General features: G+C 38.7%; 2 protein-coding genes and 1 long non-coding RNA gene across 5 annotated transcripts; 2 read left to right on the forward strand and 1 right to left on the reverse strand.

Moving 5' to 3' along the window:
- Window positions 1-44: 44 nt before the first annotated feature.
- LOC122021638 (agamous-like MADS-box protein MADS3) lies at window positions 45-5,306 on the reverse strand. Its single transcript, XM_042579779.1, has 8 exons — window positions 4,922-5,306; window positions 3,105-3,189; window positions 2,566-2,627; window positions 2,102-2,201; window positions 1,140-1,181; window positions 845-886; window positions 607-755; window positions 45-477 (listed from the first exon to the last, which is right to left on the reverse strand). Exons 1-8 carry the CDS (start codon window positions 5,101-5,103, stop codon window positions 390-392), a joined length of 750 nt encoding a protein of 249 aa, XP_042435713.1. The 5' UTR covers window positions 5,104-5,306; the 3' UTR covers window positions 45-389.
- Window positions 5,307-8,529: 3,223 nt separating this feature from the next.
- LOC122020111 (scarecrow-like protein 8) lies at window positions 8,530-10,875 on the forward strand. The gene has a single exon (XM_042577875.1). The coding sequence runs from the start codon at window positions 8,977-8,979 to the stop codon at window positions 10,711-10,713; it is 1,737 nt and encodes a 578-aa protein (XP_042433809.1). The 5' UTR covers window positions 8,530-8,976; the 3' UTR covers window positions 10,714-10,875.
- A 580-nt stretch (window positions 10,876-11,455) lies between these two features.
- On the forward strand, window positions 11,456-14,605 carry LOC122018508. Of its 3 annotated transcripts, XR_006121799.1 has the most exons (3): window positions 11,461-12,027; window positions 12,931-13,120; window positions 13,884-14,605. It is a non-coding gene; the product is annotated as an uncharacterized LOC122018508 (long non-coding RNA). The 3 variants fall into 3 exon arrangements; XR_006121797.1 differs by lacking the exon at window positions 13,884-14,605 and having other exon boundaries at window positions 11,456-12,027; window positions 12,931-13,444; XR_006121798.1 differs by lacking the exon at window positions 13,884-14,605 and having other exon boundaries at window positions 11,456-12,027; window positions 12,935-13,444.
- The last annotated feature ends 739 nt before the right edge of the window (window positions 14,606-15,344 follow it).

Consider the following 15,344-nt stretch of genomic DNA (forward strand, 5'->3'; position numbering starts at 1 on the left):
CTTATAACCATCATGATTCTCAAAGTTTTTAGAATCAACTGTATATACAGGCAGATATAATTAAATAGATTAAACAAGAGTATAAAAGCACACGATATCATATACTGGAATTATGTATTGCCACTGCAAATTATGCACACAAACCACAACCCAGGCATCCAATTAAACTGCTACAATTATGAAAAAAAAATTGCAAACAAAACCACACAGGTTACCCCACAACTTAAGGCATCACCACGATAAATATGTTTAGCCATCACACATTAATTTAAGGAAGGTAGCAGAATTTTGAGATAGGAGTATATATATATAGTTATGCATATATACTGCGCAGTGCATACTTGGATACATTAATTATTGCATGCAGACTTCTTAAATAGGTAGAGCCATTAAGGAACCCAGCAGCCCAGCATGAACCTCTCCTCCTCAACTTGATTCCTCACCATGGCAGATTCAGGAGGAACGAACTGGTGATATCTGTTATTATTATTTTTACCCAGAAGAAAGAAAGAAAAAAAGAAGAAGAAGAAGAAGAGAGAGAGAGATAGATCAGATTTCGATGAATTAAATTAAAAGTTTCTTTTCATTTCTGAAAATTAGCAATACCCTATATGCAGTGTAGGCTCGCAGTCCATATTGGGATGAGATTGCAGTGGGTGAAGTGAGAAGGAATTGCCATCCACTGTTGCTCCATCAGAAGTAGCAGCCCAGGAGGGTCCCTGAAAAGCCCTGTAGGTGGCACCTTCTGCCTCAAGCTGAAATCGAGAACCAACAAGATTATTTAAAATGTCCTCAGCAATTTATTCAAACTAATTATATATGACGTCGTTGATTATAAGCCAACCTGCTCTTTCAACTGCTTGTTGATTTCTCCAAGACGACGCTCCTGCATTAGTTCATGCAACCATAATACTTGTAAGTTGATATAAAACACTTAATTTGAACCTGATATATGCTAGCTGAATCCAACAATCCGAATTTGGATTTCTTTTTGATGTCTTTGTGTTCTCAGGTTAAAAAAATCTAGTGTTCTAACAATCTTACCTGTTTAAGATATTGCACTTGTGGCTTCGATATAATTAAACTGTCAGTTTTGATCACTTGAAGTTGAAAAAAAAAATTAGCTTAAAGTTGCTTACTTTCTTACGAAGTTCTTCCATCTGGTCCAGCATCAGCTGAGTCTGCACTCATGACAAAATAAACACAGATATAAGATAAAACATAAAAGTACAACCTTTTGATCAGTAGCTTGACATTTTAATATACAATCAACATAACAAGGTAGCTAAAAGAGTACTGACACCAAAAAATAATAGTTATTAATAAAAAGCAGCTAAAAGAAATATTCCCAAGTTGGTTTGATTTAGTTCATGCGTTAGGCTCGAAAAGTTCTTATGGAATTAGGAGTGTAATAATAATAAAGAAAAAAACTACAAACTTGCAGGTTTTTCATATAATGAATGTATAAACTTTTGAGTTTAGCATAGTTTAGATTATCAATCAGCCCAGTATGTATTGACTTGTTTCTTCCTTCACGTTAGCTTTTGTCCCAACTAAACCCTAATATATCTTTCGTAGAAACAAATAACTAAATGTGTTACCCTAACTTGGAGATGATGTTGATTATCTAGTTGGAATATACTTGAAATTAGACATGTTAAAAGAATTACTGCATATATATGTTAAAAGTTGGCGGCGATACAATGACACTACCAACAAGAACAAAGCTTCTAGGTTGAGTGATTTTCTTTTGGAACCAAAAAGTTGAAAAGCAGCTATAAGTTCAAGGAAAGTTGTAAGAAAACAATTAGAAAAACAAATGATGAGGATAAGAAAATCCCAATCCTATTTATCTAATTACACATTTGAGAATGATTCAATATCAGATGTAGGTACGAAATTTGAATTGGTCTCCCTGTTAAGTTAATATCTAATGTTAAAATCCCATATATGAATTTAATGAAAATAAAAAACATATTTGCTTAGGTTTCCCAAATTATCACCCAAATGAATCTGACTCGAAGAAAGTTTACTACTTAAATTAACACTAATGATCATACGCAATAAAAGAAAATTTAAAAGAACATATAAAATACAGTACCTTTCTTTGCTTGGCCTGTGAGAGTGCAGACTCAAGTTGTCTTTCTAATTGTTGCAGTTCCTTCACACTCAATGGACCCAGGTCTTCACCAAGCAAATGTCTTTGCATAATATGACAATTATATTGTTAAAAAAAAAAATTTACACGCACATTTCCGAAATGTAAAATGAAAATTATATGTTCACATTTATATATTAATGATATTTAATTAATTTTAAATAGAAATTAGTAGTATACAATATGATAGTTAATACAGGTTAACACTACTAAATCTTATTATTTTTTAAAAAACTAGTACCTTGCGGTTAGTATGTTCATTGCTATCAAAAGCTTAGCCAACAATAAGTTTTACCCTTGTAAAAATAGATCAATTGGACATCTAATTTTTTTCTCCAATTTTCTTATATAACTATCAATAGTTATTAATTTTCATTTATTCATGTAAGTGTAAAAGAACATAAAACCTTTGTGAGCGTTGTAGGGATTCAAACTTTGCCTTCAACTTTGACATTTCTTGGTACCAATTCTACAAGCGTCAAAGATTTGATAAACAAAAATAAGACATTTTATTTTTGTACAAAGTCTATACAAATACATGAAGAAATACTTGATTATCTTGCAAGATATACATAAAGAGTGTTTAAACAAACTTTGTTAGTATGCAAATTGTTTTATGGTTTTAATGGACTGTGATAATTATTATCCAAAGAAATGACCCAAAGTAAGAATTAACTGTATATTACCTAATATTATTCAATAACTAAATTGTATTTCCTTGACTAACTTATTTAATATAAGCATAATTCAATGATGAGTTCCAAATTGATTAAAACTCGATCTACATTTATGACAACCTAATTAACTTTGCTAATATCCATATCGACTGAATGAGATTATCTTCAACATAGAGCAATCATAAACATATTTGGTATGTAGAACGCTAAGAACACTCAACAAATTGAAAAAGCATGTGTCACAATGATAAAAACCAAATATTATTTACCTGTGCTTGCGCTTCCCGGTTAGCAACATTAGGGTTTTGAGATGTGTAGCAACAATGTTGGTACCGCTCTAACGTTTTACTTGTTCTACAAAGAAATCAAGATGTGATCAATAAAAAATGTTAAGGAAAACAATGAATGTTTAAATAAAATAATAAATTGCAGTTGTGATAAGAAATAAGTTAAAAATAAAAAACTATGTAGATGCACTGACTGCATTAGAGAATTTAAGCAATGACTATATGGTAATTTGTTTCTCTTCAAAATTAATTATATTATTGGATAATATTTTAAAATTTAAGATAAAATATTGATAATTATTAGGAATATACTAGTTTATTGGATCACAATACTAACTCGAATGGATTAACAAGTTTCAATTGAATAACAATTATACAGTGCAATCAAATATTTTTCTACAGGGTATTTTCATGTCAGATAAGAAAAGTAAAGTCAAAGAGAAAAAAAATACTAATGTCTTATTCTTTTAATAGTTTTTTTTTTCAAAATATTTAGAAAAATTCATGATAATTAATGAGTATTTCTGATTTTTTTTAAAATGCGAATAGTTATAATAAAAGAGTTATTCATGAAAAATTGGAACAATAATAATTAGGAAATATTATCTTTCATGATTTGATGCGGCAAGTAGATCCACTATATATAAGTCACTTAATATCTAAGATTCAATTAAATGAATGATACGGTACAATAATTCTTCAAAAAACAAATTAACTGAATAATTTAAAGATAATTTATACCAGCTGATTAGCTTAAACTAGGCACAACACTAGTGTTTGATATGTCTAGATTTGTCTTGAGTTAGATATAAATATTTGCATGTTTAATAGCAAACCAAATTAAGAAGAGGAATCATAATTAATCTTTGTCAGAACACTAATCAACTAAAGCCAATGAAAATTTTAAACTAATGACTTTATATTAATAGTACTATAGTAGAGACAACATAAATTTTTCAAGCCGTATTAGTTTCAACTGTTTGGGATTAACTACAAGAATCATTTTTTTTGTTCAACTCTATATATACAAAACATCCAACCAGTTTGACATATCTCAGGTTGGATTGTTTATCAAAGTTTGACATATCTCAGGTTGTATTGAACATCTCAAAATCTTAAGATGCATCACATAGATTGATAAATTTATTTCACAAACTAGATCTCAAAAGGAATCTCATGATTTTTACCAGCTGAGGTATCTTATGATATAGCAGATGATCTAAATAAAAATAGCAGAAACAAGACACAAGTATATATAGAGAGCTAGATAGCAGAAACAAGATAGAAAAACAAGATCCAAAAGATAAAAAGAGAGAGAAGCCTAAGATCCAGAGAAGGCATGCATGCGTCGTTCCAACCGAAAAGACAAATCAATCAGTAGAAACAAAGCTCATAACAACTTAAATTAACGGGTCAGGAGCTGATACACCAAAATAGAAACCACGAGTTCTTATTTCTCTTTCTTCTCCTTTGCAAACTCATCTCTCTCTTGAAAGATGCATACTTATGTGTTGTATGTTGAAGATCCGTGATCTTGTTGCCGTAAATGATCAGAAAAACTAAGTTTTTAAGAGAGATCCAGACCTAAAAGCCAAAGGAGAGCAAGAATTAAACACCACTACTCAAGCAGCAAAAGGTAGGCTGCACTTTCTCCCCGCCCTCCCAGTTCTTAGCATGAAAGAGGAAAGAATTAGACGAACGAGGCCTTTAAAATGAGAGAGAGTAGATAAAAAAACGATCTTGATGAGAAATAAAAGGAGTATGAGGAAACGGAGCAGAGAGCAGTTGTGGTGTCACACCCAACGCTGCCGAACTCGTAGAGCTTGCCGCGGCTGGAGAAGACGATGAGTGCGACCTCGGCGTCGCAGAGGACGGAGAGCTCGTATGCCTTCTTGAGCAAGCCGTTGCGGCGCTTGGAGAAGGTGACTTGCCTGTTGATCTTGTTCTCGATCCTCTTGAGCTCCACTCTTCCCCTCCCCATCTTTCCTCTGAGAGTGCTAGAGAGAGAGAGGCAGAGAGAGGCAGAGAGAAGAATGTAATAATGAATGAAGAGTGGTAGAGAATATTGGAGGAGGGTGAGAGAGAGGTCACAAGAACTAGTAACTAGTACTGCTGCCACTGTTCCCCATTTCCATCAATGAATATTTCTTCCTGTTTTCCAAACTCACCTTGATTAATCACAACAGCATCACACTTCACTCTTGTAGTCGAGGCATCGGCATTCGGCCCCCTTCTGAGATTACTAGGTTGAGGTCAGAGGAGGCGTCATGGCGCAGTACACAAATCAACATCTCCATCAATCACCAAAAGTTACTACTCCCCACATTTAATTAAATCAAGCAGTACCACAAGCAGTTCACAGCATTATCGACATTTTATCCATCACGCACCTCAAATCCCCTTATCACTTTAATTATCTCTCCCTGCGTTACGTACGCGAATGTCTCTAACCTCGAAGGAGGATCGCTTTTGAGCAATCCTTGTGGGGAGTGCCTTTCCCTTCGCTTGTATCGATTTTAGCAAAAAGAAATTAAAATTATTGTCGTACCTGAGAAGGAAGAGGGCCGATTGGGCAAGGGCCGACTCCAAGCTAAGCTAAGGCCCCATTAATTCCCTGGCAAGCAAGCGGCTAGATTTCCATAGACACTGGCAAAGTAGCATATTTGTAGCAACTTTCTCTCTCATCTTCGCCATGGAAACTACCCTTCCTTGTTCATTTAATCATTTTCCTAGTGCCGAGCTCATGCTCCTCTTCCATTTCCTTGTCGTATCAGATTTATAGCTGCAGCCCTCACTGGACCACTCTAGGCGACGACATCTCTCCGCATCCTGAAGCAGGTCGATCGATCACCAGACGTTTGACGTAATGCTTGCAAGAATATATAATTCCGGCTGGAAAAATTGAAACTTTGGAGAATATTGCGGCACTGCGACGAATTCCTTGCGGAGTAGCAATTGCAGCGAGAGCTAACGAAACAATTTTTGAGGAGATTTTGCGATGCGGCGATCGAGATTGAGGAAGGTAGGCATCAGACTAGCGTTTTTGCAGGGGAGAAGTTGATGAATCTAAATAGAAAATTAAAGCTATTTTTGATTTAGGATTTGGTTTGTATTGGGCTAGCCCATTTACAGCCCATATTCACATTTAAATTATTCAGCCCAATATAAACAAATATGTAATTTATTTAAAAGCACTCCTGATCTCTTAATCAAAGAAGTAGTAGCATCAAAAATGAGGGATACAATTGTGATTTTATGATTCTAACAGATATTTTTTAAAAGAAGATAATTTCTGGGTTTGAAATGAAAAATTGCGTAGCTTAAATTTGAAGTAGCAATGCTTGGTCGAGTCAATTTCAAGGGACCTCTTGTTCGTGTCCTTTGTTATTATTTTTTTTATCGCTCGTGTTCAGCATGGAGGGAGAAGTTTCACCTACTATTGAAACTTTTCTTTTCTTTTTTTATGTTTTCAATTGCATAAATAGATCTTGAGCAGTCCTATTCATTATCATATTGATATTGTTGGAGCAACCACATAAATAATTTTATTTAAAATAAGATTTTGTCCTGAGATTATGATGTCACGGTAGGACATTCAAGTTATTATCCAGATATTTACGATTCGAATCTTAACTATAATGTATTTGTATAAATTTTTCCTTTAAATGGAAGACGTAATTAAAGGATGTTGGACTTCTGGGCTGACCGCCACGTGTGCTTTTCGATTTACCCTCCTGACTAATGGAAAATTTTTGTAGAATCGAATCGATCATCCTAAAAATAATAGACTAATTGAGATTATCATTTTTTTTATTTAAAACAAGATTAATGTTTAGTTCTATGAGTCCTTATGTATGAGTCATTATGTATGTTAGTCTAATATTCACAAGGTCAAATTTAAATGAACAATTAAGTTTATAATATTTATGCTCAAATTTAAAAACCTAAAATCTTCAAACTCGAAATTACAAGCGTCATAACGTTTACACGAATCAACCAATTTGAACCAAACTCAAGTTTAAAAAAAAATCCAAATTTGTCCAACAATTTAATAGCTGGATTAGTTTTAGATTTAGCTTCGCTTGTCTTTAACAGTGAATTTTAAATAGTACCAGCTTAATTTCCTTAGCTAGTAAATTATACTCATTTATATTGCACAAACAACAAAAATTAAAAGGTTAGCCTTTCAGATTAATTTGACATTCAAGGTTTGAATCTTAATTGTGATATATTGTAGATATTTTTCCCCAAGTAGAACGATAAATTTAAAAATATTAGGGCGCGTTTGATTTGTACATTTTTCATTTTTATTTTTTGAAAAAATACGTGTTTCTGAAAAATGATGTTTGATTTGTATTTTTTATGTCTATTTTCTAAAAAAAATAGATAGTATTTTTTTTGGAAAAATAAAAATGCATAAATCAAATGTACTCTTAGGACCTCCACAAGTGTTCCTGATTTATCCTGGTGATAGATAGAAAATTTTTATAGAACTAGACCAGTCACCTCTAAATTTAATCTGTTCGAAGTACCGGATACTTGAATTATAAAAAATAGGGTTGGAATAAAAAATAGGATTGGAATCTCCCTATGCTATTTCATCAAAAATCTTCAATTTTAAAACTTTCATGACCTTATAATTTTTCAAAAATAAAAAATAATTGAATACACACATGTACTTTTTTTTTTCATAGGAAGGGAATTAGTAAATATTTTAAATTTCTTACTAGATTGGCAGATTTGACGAACTTGGTTAAAAAAACATTGATGGATTAATTTGATTATAAAAATAATTTTTTTTTGATAAGTTAATCAGAATTTGTTGAAGTTAGTAAAGAGTTGGAATGACCTAATCGATTGGACTGGTCTTAAATTCTATTTTTTTTTTCTCTTTTTAGTTGCTGTTTCCAATTCTATAAATTATAATCTCTTGATATTTTATGTTTTTCGGGCATAATAAAATCTATTCCAAGATTCTTCGTGATCCACAAGAGAGTGAATTCCACTATGCGACGCACCATTATTCATGTTCTCCTACCTGTTATCAACCGCCCGCTGTCCGCATCAGATCATGACACATGGATTCAGTTGTCTCTGGTGGCACCGGACGTCCACTTGGCGCGATCCTGGGGATTTCTCAGAATTCTACGCGCTCAAATTGCTGTAGCCTGTGCGTGACACACAGGAAAAAACCCCGCCGACGGGCCCGCGGATTCGTCAACGGTCGGCGCCGAACCCGCTGGGATTACACTTTCCCGTCTCACACGTGGCGCGACCCAAGCGAATTACATTCGGCGATCCCTGCCACGTCGACCGCCGTGAGTTTGATTAACTCGGTCCGGTTCGTATCGCCGCCCGCGACTCGGGGAACTCGGTCCGTGGCCCGGCGAGTGGCTGGTTGTTAACTCACCGGGTCGCGGGCGAGGCGGTAGACGACGGGAGGAACAGCTAAGCGCACACGAAGTGTTCGATGGCGTGCGGCTTAAGGATGGAAGACGTAGACGAGGAACCGAGGAAAGCAGCCTCCATTCCAATTAGGCGCCGCGCCGAGAAGAGGAAACGGGGCATCTGCTCCGCGTGTGGACAACACTTGGCCAACGTCGCCTCATCCTCCTTCTCTCTTACACACACACATTAATTAATTAGTAATTGGTGAATAAATCGGGCATGAAAACAGCGTACTTCTCTTCGATTTTTATAGTTGTTGATATAATAAAAATGTGGGAGGGAGTTACGGAGATTACTCTGTTTCAGGGGTGGGAAAAAGAAGGCTGTCATCTTGATATGAGTCGCTCTTTTTAGATTTCTTTAGCCTTTCGTCCTCTTCTTCGTCCTCCTCTCCGGAGAGGGAAACATGGCGAGTACAGGTTTTCCCGGGCGTGAGTTCGGCTTTGGCGTGCCGGAGGCAGGCGGCGGCGGTTTGCTGAAGCGGCCGCTCTCGGAGATGGAGAGGCTACAGCTGCAGCAGCAGATGCAGCAGGCGATGTTCCTTCGCTCGGTGAAACAAAGGACGCTTCTTGCATCCTCGGTTCCTCCGCATCTTTCGACGCCTCCGCCTCAAGATCTCTTTTTAGGCGAGTCTTCCTCTCTGACTTCCTTGAATTTGACGGCGGCAGGTCCGTTTCGCCGCCAGGAGGCGCCGTTCTCTGCACCGGCTGCGGAGATCGGTCCCTCAACCGCGCTGCGGGACGGGCTTCAGGAGCTGGAGCGGAGGCTTCTGTTGGACGAGGAGGAGGAGGACGCGGTGAGTGCTTCTGGGTCCGCCGTGACGACCGCCGAGTGGAGCGAGGCGATGCAGCAGCTTATTGCCGCGCCGGCACCTGTGCCGGCCCTATCAGGGGCAAATCAGCTCTCTCCATCTCCGACTAACTCTTCCTCCTCCACCGTATCATCCTCTGCTTCCAGCTCGCCTCCCGCATCGCTGGTCGCTGCGATCCCTTCTGGGGCTTCTTTGCGGCAGATGCTCCTTGACACTGCGAACGCCGTGGCCGACGGTAACTCCGACATGGCCAACCGGAATCTCTCTGTCCTGAAGGGCGCTGCGAACTACAGAGGTGACCCGGAGCAGCGGCTGACGGCGATGATGGTTGCCGTGCTGTTTGTCCGCTTGAAGCCGCCGCCTCCTGCCGGTTCTTTTCCCACTGTCGCTGAAGTTTGTGGCTCGGACCACTTGGCGGCTTCGCAGATGCTCTACGAGGCCTCCCCTTGCTTCAAGCTAGGCCTCATGGCTGCCAATTTGGCGATTCTGGAGGCCACCAAGGACCTACCCAAGATCCACATCCTCGATTTCGAGGTTGGTCATGGAGGTCAGTACGTTGCCCTCATCCACGCCCTCGTCGATCGCCATCGCCTCCGGCCTGCAGGCCGTCCTCCATCTCTCCGCATCACCGCCGTCGCCGATCCCGCCTCCCCTTTCACCAACAACCACCCCGGCGGAACTCTAAGAACCGTCGGCGACCGCATCGAGAAGCTAGGGGAGCGGCATGGCCTCTCCGTCCGCTTCGACGCCGTCCACCACCGCGCGGCGGAGCTCGACGCCGCCGCGCTCGGGTGCGAGGCGGGGGAAGCCCTCGCGGTCAACCTTGCCTTCTCCCTCGCACGGATCCCCGACGAGAGCGTCTCCCCGACGAACCCTCGCGACGAGCTCCTCCGCCGCCTGCGCGCCCTCGGCCCGCGCGTCGTCGCGCTCGTGGAGCAGGAGATCAACACCAACAGCGCCTCCTTCGCGGGCCGCTTCGCTGCCGCGTGCTCGCACTACGGCGCACTACTCGAGTCGCTGGACGCCACCTCCGCCCGCGACAGCGGCGATCGGGGCCGCATCGAGGGCTGGCTGGCGCGGCGCGTGGTGAATTCGGTGGCGAGGGAGGGCGCCGACCGGGTCGAGCGCTGCGAGGTCTTCGGCAAGTGGCGTGCCCGGATGGGCATGGCAGGCTTCAACCCGGTCCAACTCCGGCCGGCTCTGGTCGAATCCGTCAAAAATCGGCTCGAATCAATGCGGCCCAATCTCAGTTTCTCCATCGCGGAGGAGGCGAACCGAATCGAGTTCGCATGGAAGGGACAGATTCTCACGGTAGCATCCACGTGGCACTAAGCCGGTAGAGTCAATTAATTACGTGATTAATAGGTCCGGTCGGATGTGCGCCGAACCGAACCCCGATGTTTAATATGAACCATAATTATTCCTCCAATCTATCAGTAACTCTCCTTTGTATGGGATATTAATTAAGAGTAAGCTAAGCTATTTATGACGTCATATTTATACGTGTTGCATTGCTTTGGCAAAAGTGACGTGGGTGCTTTTTCTATTGCTCCGTTCACTTGTTCTGGTCACCCTCTGTTTTTGCGTTTTAGTATATAAAAATTAGTCATTAATCCGATTTTAAAAACTTACTTAATCTTTTCTCTCAAGACTCAAGTCCTAACTAACAACAGAAGGAAAGACTTGGAATGGTGTAGAATCCTCACCTACCGATCGAGGATGATAAATTATTAGGAATTTTACTAGTTTTAAATATTGCCAAGTCGGAATTGAATTTTGATTAATTTGTATCCAGCCAAAAACGAAGGCCGCAGGGTACAGTTTGGCACGCAGAATAACGTCCGTTCTTAGTGCGGACCTTATCGAGGTCGCATAACTTTAAGTTTGCGGCTGTTCAGTAAATGATACAACAACGTTTTGACGGACCAATAATCTAATTAAAATAACTATTTAAATATAAATTAAAACATATTATAAAATCTGCTTCGAAATTTATCGACACGTTAACCCGTCTACGTGCCACCAACGTGGATGTCACATCATCAGTTAAATAGTTAGTCCGCCAACGGTCACATCATGCGCCCAACTTCGACGACGGCGGTTGCTGTTGCTCTGGACCCGGTTTTGCAACCAAAAAAAAAACCAAGCCGAACCGATTCCCAACAACAAAAAAAAACCCCGTTTTATTCGCCGAGCGAGTCTCTCTTCCAGCGGGTCTCCGATGGCGATTGGGCGGCCTGTCGTCTCCACCATCACCGCAGCACCACCGACGGCTGCTCCTCTTCGACCCGGCCGCTGTCATGCCAATTCATTGGCTCGATCTCAACATCATTAATTTATTGCCTCTTCCTTCACACATCTGGCGCCATGGCGCCCGTACGTCTGATTCGTCACAGTGCTGGAAATTAAACCTAGGTCAAGCTGCCTTAATCAGGAATCATGCCAAGGGCATAGAAACAACGTCGGGGGTCCATTCAGATACGAAAGGGGGTGAAGATCTGGTCCCGGGCGTTAAATTTCCCGAGTTCGAACTTCGAAGACTAGTGGAATGAGACTGAGCGAGCTCGTCGCATCTTTCCCTATACGACGGGCCCATGAGAAGGGCGGAGGAGCTTTGCGAGCAGCAGTGGCGGTCCCGGCCGGACAGTAAGATTCTACTTACAAATGTTAATATCTGATTTTATTTGTTTTTAGAAAGTGAAATTAATTCAAGAGACAACAACATTGGACAGGGCGAGGGAGGTGTATCGAGGTATATTAGAGAGAGAGAGAGAGAGAGAGAGAGAGAGATAGCTAGCCAATGTGCCAGCAGCAAAGGAGAAGCAATATTGGAAAGATAGATCTTGTCTTTGCGAATCATGTTATTCTATTGATAGTGGTGGGTGCGTTGTGGTAGCTAGTGTCTCTTTGTTTATCTAGGAGTATCGATTGATAACTGTCGAATGAATCCGGTAAAATAGATAGTTTATTGTTTTTGTTGGATTGTTAGGTTTGCCATTTGATCCATCATTTTTTTTACAATATCATCGATAGAATAATATGTTATGCATCATATGAACTTAATTGATTGCAGGGTTAGAATTTACAGGAGAGACCAACACGTGAAAAGAGTACCTTTCTTTGCTTTCTTCGATTAGAAAATACAAAGTGATAGTGTTTAAAAGGTACATGGGCTCAATGAGATAATGGCTACTATAATTCAGCTCATGACAGTGTCAGGATTTGAATTTTTTTTTTTAATATATGGATTGGAAGTTACTGAATGTGAATAACTCAGTGGAATTTGGATATTATATTATTTAGTAGGACGCATGGGCTGCCATTTTTTGATTCTGGGTTTTATGCACTCGTAAACAAATTGTCCTATAGATCATCATCTGCTTCTGTTTTTTTTGGAAATGTTGGAGTCACTCTGTTTCATTATTAGCCTAAAACATTTTTCTGCACCTTCTGAAAAAAAAAAGATAAGCTCAATCAGATTTTGTCCTGTCTCACCAAAATCTGTTAATTAAATTTCTCTTCTTACTATTTTCCTTTCTTAAAATTAAGCTAGCTTACTCAGTGATTCACTGAAGGGAGCCAGAAAAACAAAAGAGAACTATTCAAGTTGATACATTTATCTCTTGCGAAATTTGGTTCATGGTAGTTCAGTTTCAGACAAGGTTGATAAATCTTAAGAGTGCCTGACAAATTAATCTTGGAAAATGGCTTTGAATGGCTGATCCGATCGAAGAGTAAGGTACGCATAATGCACGATCTATTATTCATACGATATTTTCTAGCATTCATTGCGGTGCTATTTGGATTGTGGATAGTTGATTAAAAAGTATTTCATGGTCTTTTGCCTCTTCTCTTCTTATGTATATTGAAACTGAACTGCAAGTTGGTCATAATCAATGGCAGTATCCTGTGTGAGAGATTGAGAAGTATCTTTAGTGGTCTCCTGTAAACTTTTATACTTGTTACAAATATGTCGAATTTAGAAGAGGTCGTCAAGAGAAACTGAACATGCTCGACAATTGTTTAAACTTGCAATTATTCATCCTTCACTGGACATGCCAAAGCTACTCTGGTGGGTATTTAATCTGAACTATTCCTTCTTGGTCTAGTAGATAACTGATGCTCTATTTTGGATTTATCGTAAGAATAGGTGTAAATACTGGTGATAGATTTCTAGATCCATATTCCTGTGGATGCTCACACACAAGTCTGAGTAACTTAGCACTATAACACTATGGAATTCCAATAATTGGGTATCCCAATAATTGGGCACTAATGATACGAAGCTCATGACTTCGATTTTAGCCTAGTGTTGACAAAGCCTTTCTTGTACTTTTAAAACCGATCAGTATTGGCAATTAATTGATATTATTTAACAATCAAGGCAAACCAAGAAAATGGTGCTTAATCCATATTGTTTCACACGCTTACGCTGTCTATAGAATGTGGTGCTTAATCCACTTTAGAAGAATTTGAATATTTAATGTGGTATCATGCTTCAGGCTCATATCTTGAGACAATGGTAGGCAAACCAAGAAAATGAGACAGCTCTATAACAGTTTAATTGATAAAGAACACTGGCAAGTCTGAATTAGGTATGCCAAATTTCAGGCTTTGGCTATACCCAAGCCAAGGAAACAGGAGATTAGAAGAATGATCAGATCAATTATTAGGAATGGGAAAAGAAGATGATCCAAAGATGCCAAGATAAATTTGTAATCCAATTTTCTGCTTTAATTTGCTGCTTGTATTAGTCTGTGCCTGAGTGGTCTATCAAAGCTATTATTGATACCATAACACAGAATATGCTGTGATTTAAAAAACTAAAGACTCATGCTATTCTCTGTACGATAACTAGAAAGATGTTACTTTGTGGATGCCCATTATCTATACCTTTTTTTTGTTTCTTTTCTTTTTAACTATGTTTACTCAGCAGGGGACTTTGAGTGAGCATTGGCTGTTCCAGAACATTTGCCCAGAGTTGGAGGTGTCAGTCTAGTTTAGCACATATCAAATTGCCAAGGGTAGTGAAGAACACTACATGGAATACATATATTAGCGACTGATATTTCGGTCGCTAATTGTGACTAGCGACCCATTAACGACGAAAATATTCAGTTGCGAAAATTCCGTCACGAATCCATATAGCAATGGATTTTGTGTTCTGTTGCTAAATTTAGCAACGAAAATTAAAATCCGTTGTCAAAGTTAATGACAAAAATTAAAATCTGTTGCTAAGTTAGCGACGGTACACAAAATCCATCGCTAATTTAGTAACAGAAATTTGAGTTCCATCACAAAATTAGAAACGGAACTCATAATTCCATTGCTAAATGTAGTGACAGATTTAATTTCTATCGCTAATTTAGCTATGGAAATTAAATTTCATCGCAAAATTTAGCTAAAATTCGAACATCACCCCTTCGTTTGTGCAATTTAAATCCAATTTACATGTTTACAACCAAATTCATGATACACATTCAACATTCATGATACACATTCAGCATTCACGATACATTCAAATCATCCATAATACATTCATGTTTACATTAGAAACATCCATGATACATTCAACATTCATAAACCACACTATATTCATCATCACAAATACATTCATTTATCAATAAAACAACATTAATGTTTAACAACAAAGTAATATTTAAAACATCATACATGGTTAAAAAACAATATAATTATCACCTTCATCACAAAAACAAACACATATAGTTTAAATATATCACATCCCATCCTAAATATCAAAAAGTAATACATCCATTATCATCACATCTCGTCATCACATCCTACAATAAGTGTCATCACATCCTACAATAAGTATAATACAATAGATTATTAAAAAAAATAAACATAATTCAGGGGGCGTTTGGTTCTTTCCTAGGAATAGAAATCGGAATGAGAATCATTGTATTGTGGAATGAGAATGGGTATGAGCATGGATATCACTC

Source organism: Zingiber officinale, chromosome 9A (genome assembly GCF_018446385.1).
Source record: "Zingiber officinale cultivar Zhangliang chromosome 9A, Zo_v1.1, whole genome shotgun sequence".
NCBI classification, from domain to species: Eukaryota; Viridiplantae; Streptophyta; class Magnoliopsida; order Zingiberales; family Zingiberaceae; genus Zingiber; species Zingiber officinale.

What these genes read in the sequence shown, in the direction of transcription:
- LOC122021638 (XM_042579779.1), bottom strand. Translation starts at nt 5,103, where the DNA reads ATGGGGAGGGGAAGAGTGGAGCTCAAGAGGATCGAGAACAAGATCAAC. An exon ending in CACAGGCCAAGCAAAGAAAG is followed by an intron (nt 1,182 to 2,101) that starts GTACTGTATTTT and finishes TCATGAGTGCAG; the next exon opens with ACTCAGCTGATGCTGGACCA. An exon ending in GAGCCTACACTGCATATAGG is followed by an intron (nt 478 to 606) that starts GTATTGCTAATT and finishes TAATAATAACAG; the next exon opens with ATATCACCAGTTCGTTCCTC.
- LOC122020111 (XM_042577875.1), top strand. Translation starts at nt 8,977, where the DNA reads ATGGCGAGTACAGGTTTTCCCGGGCGTGAGTTCGGCTTTGGCGTGCCG.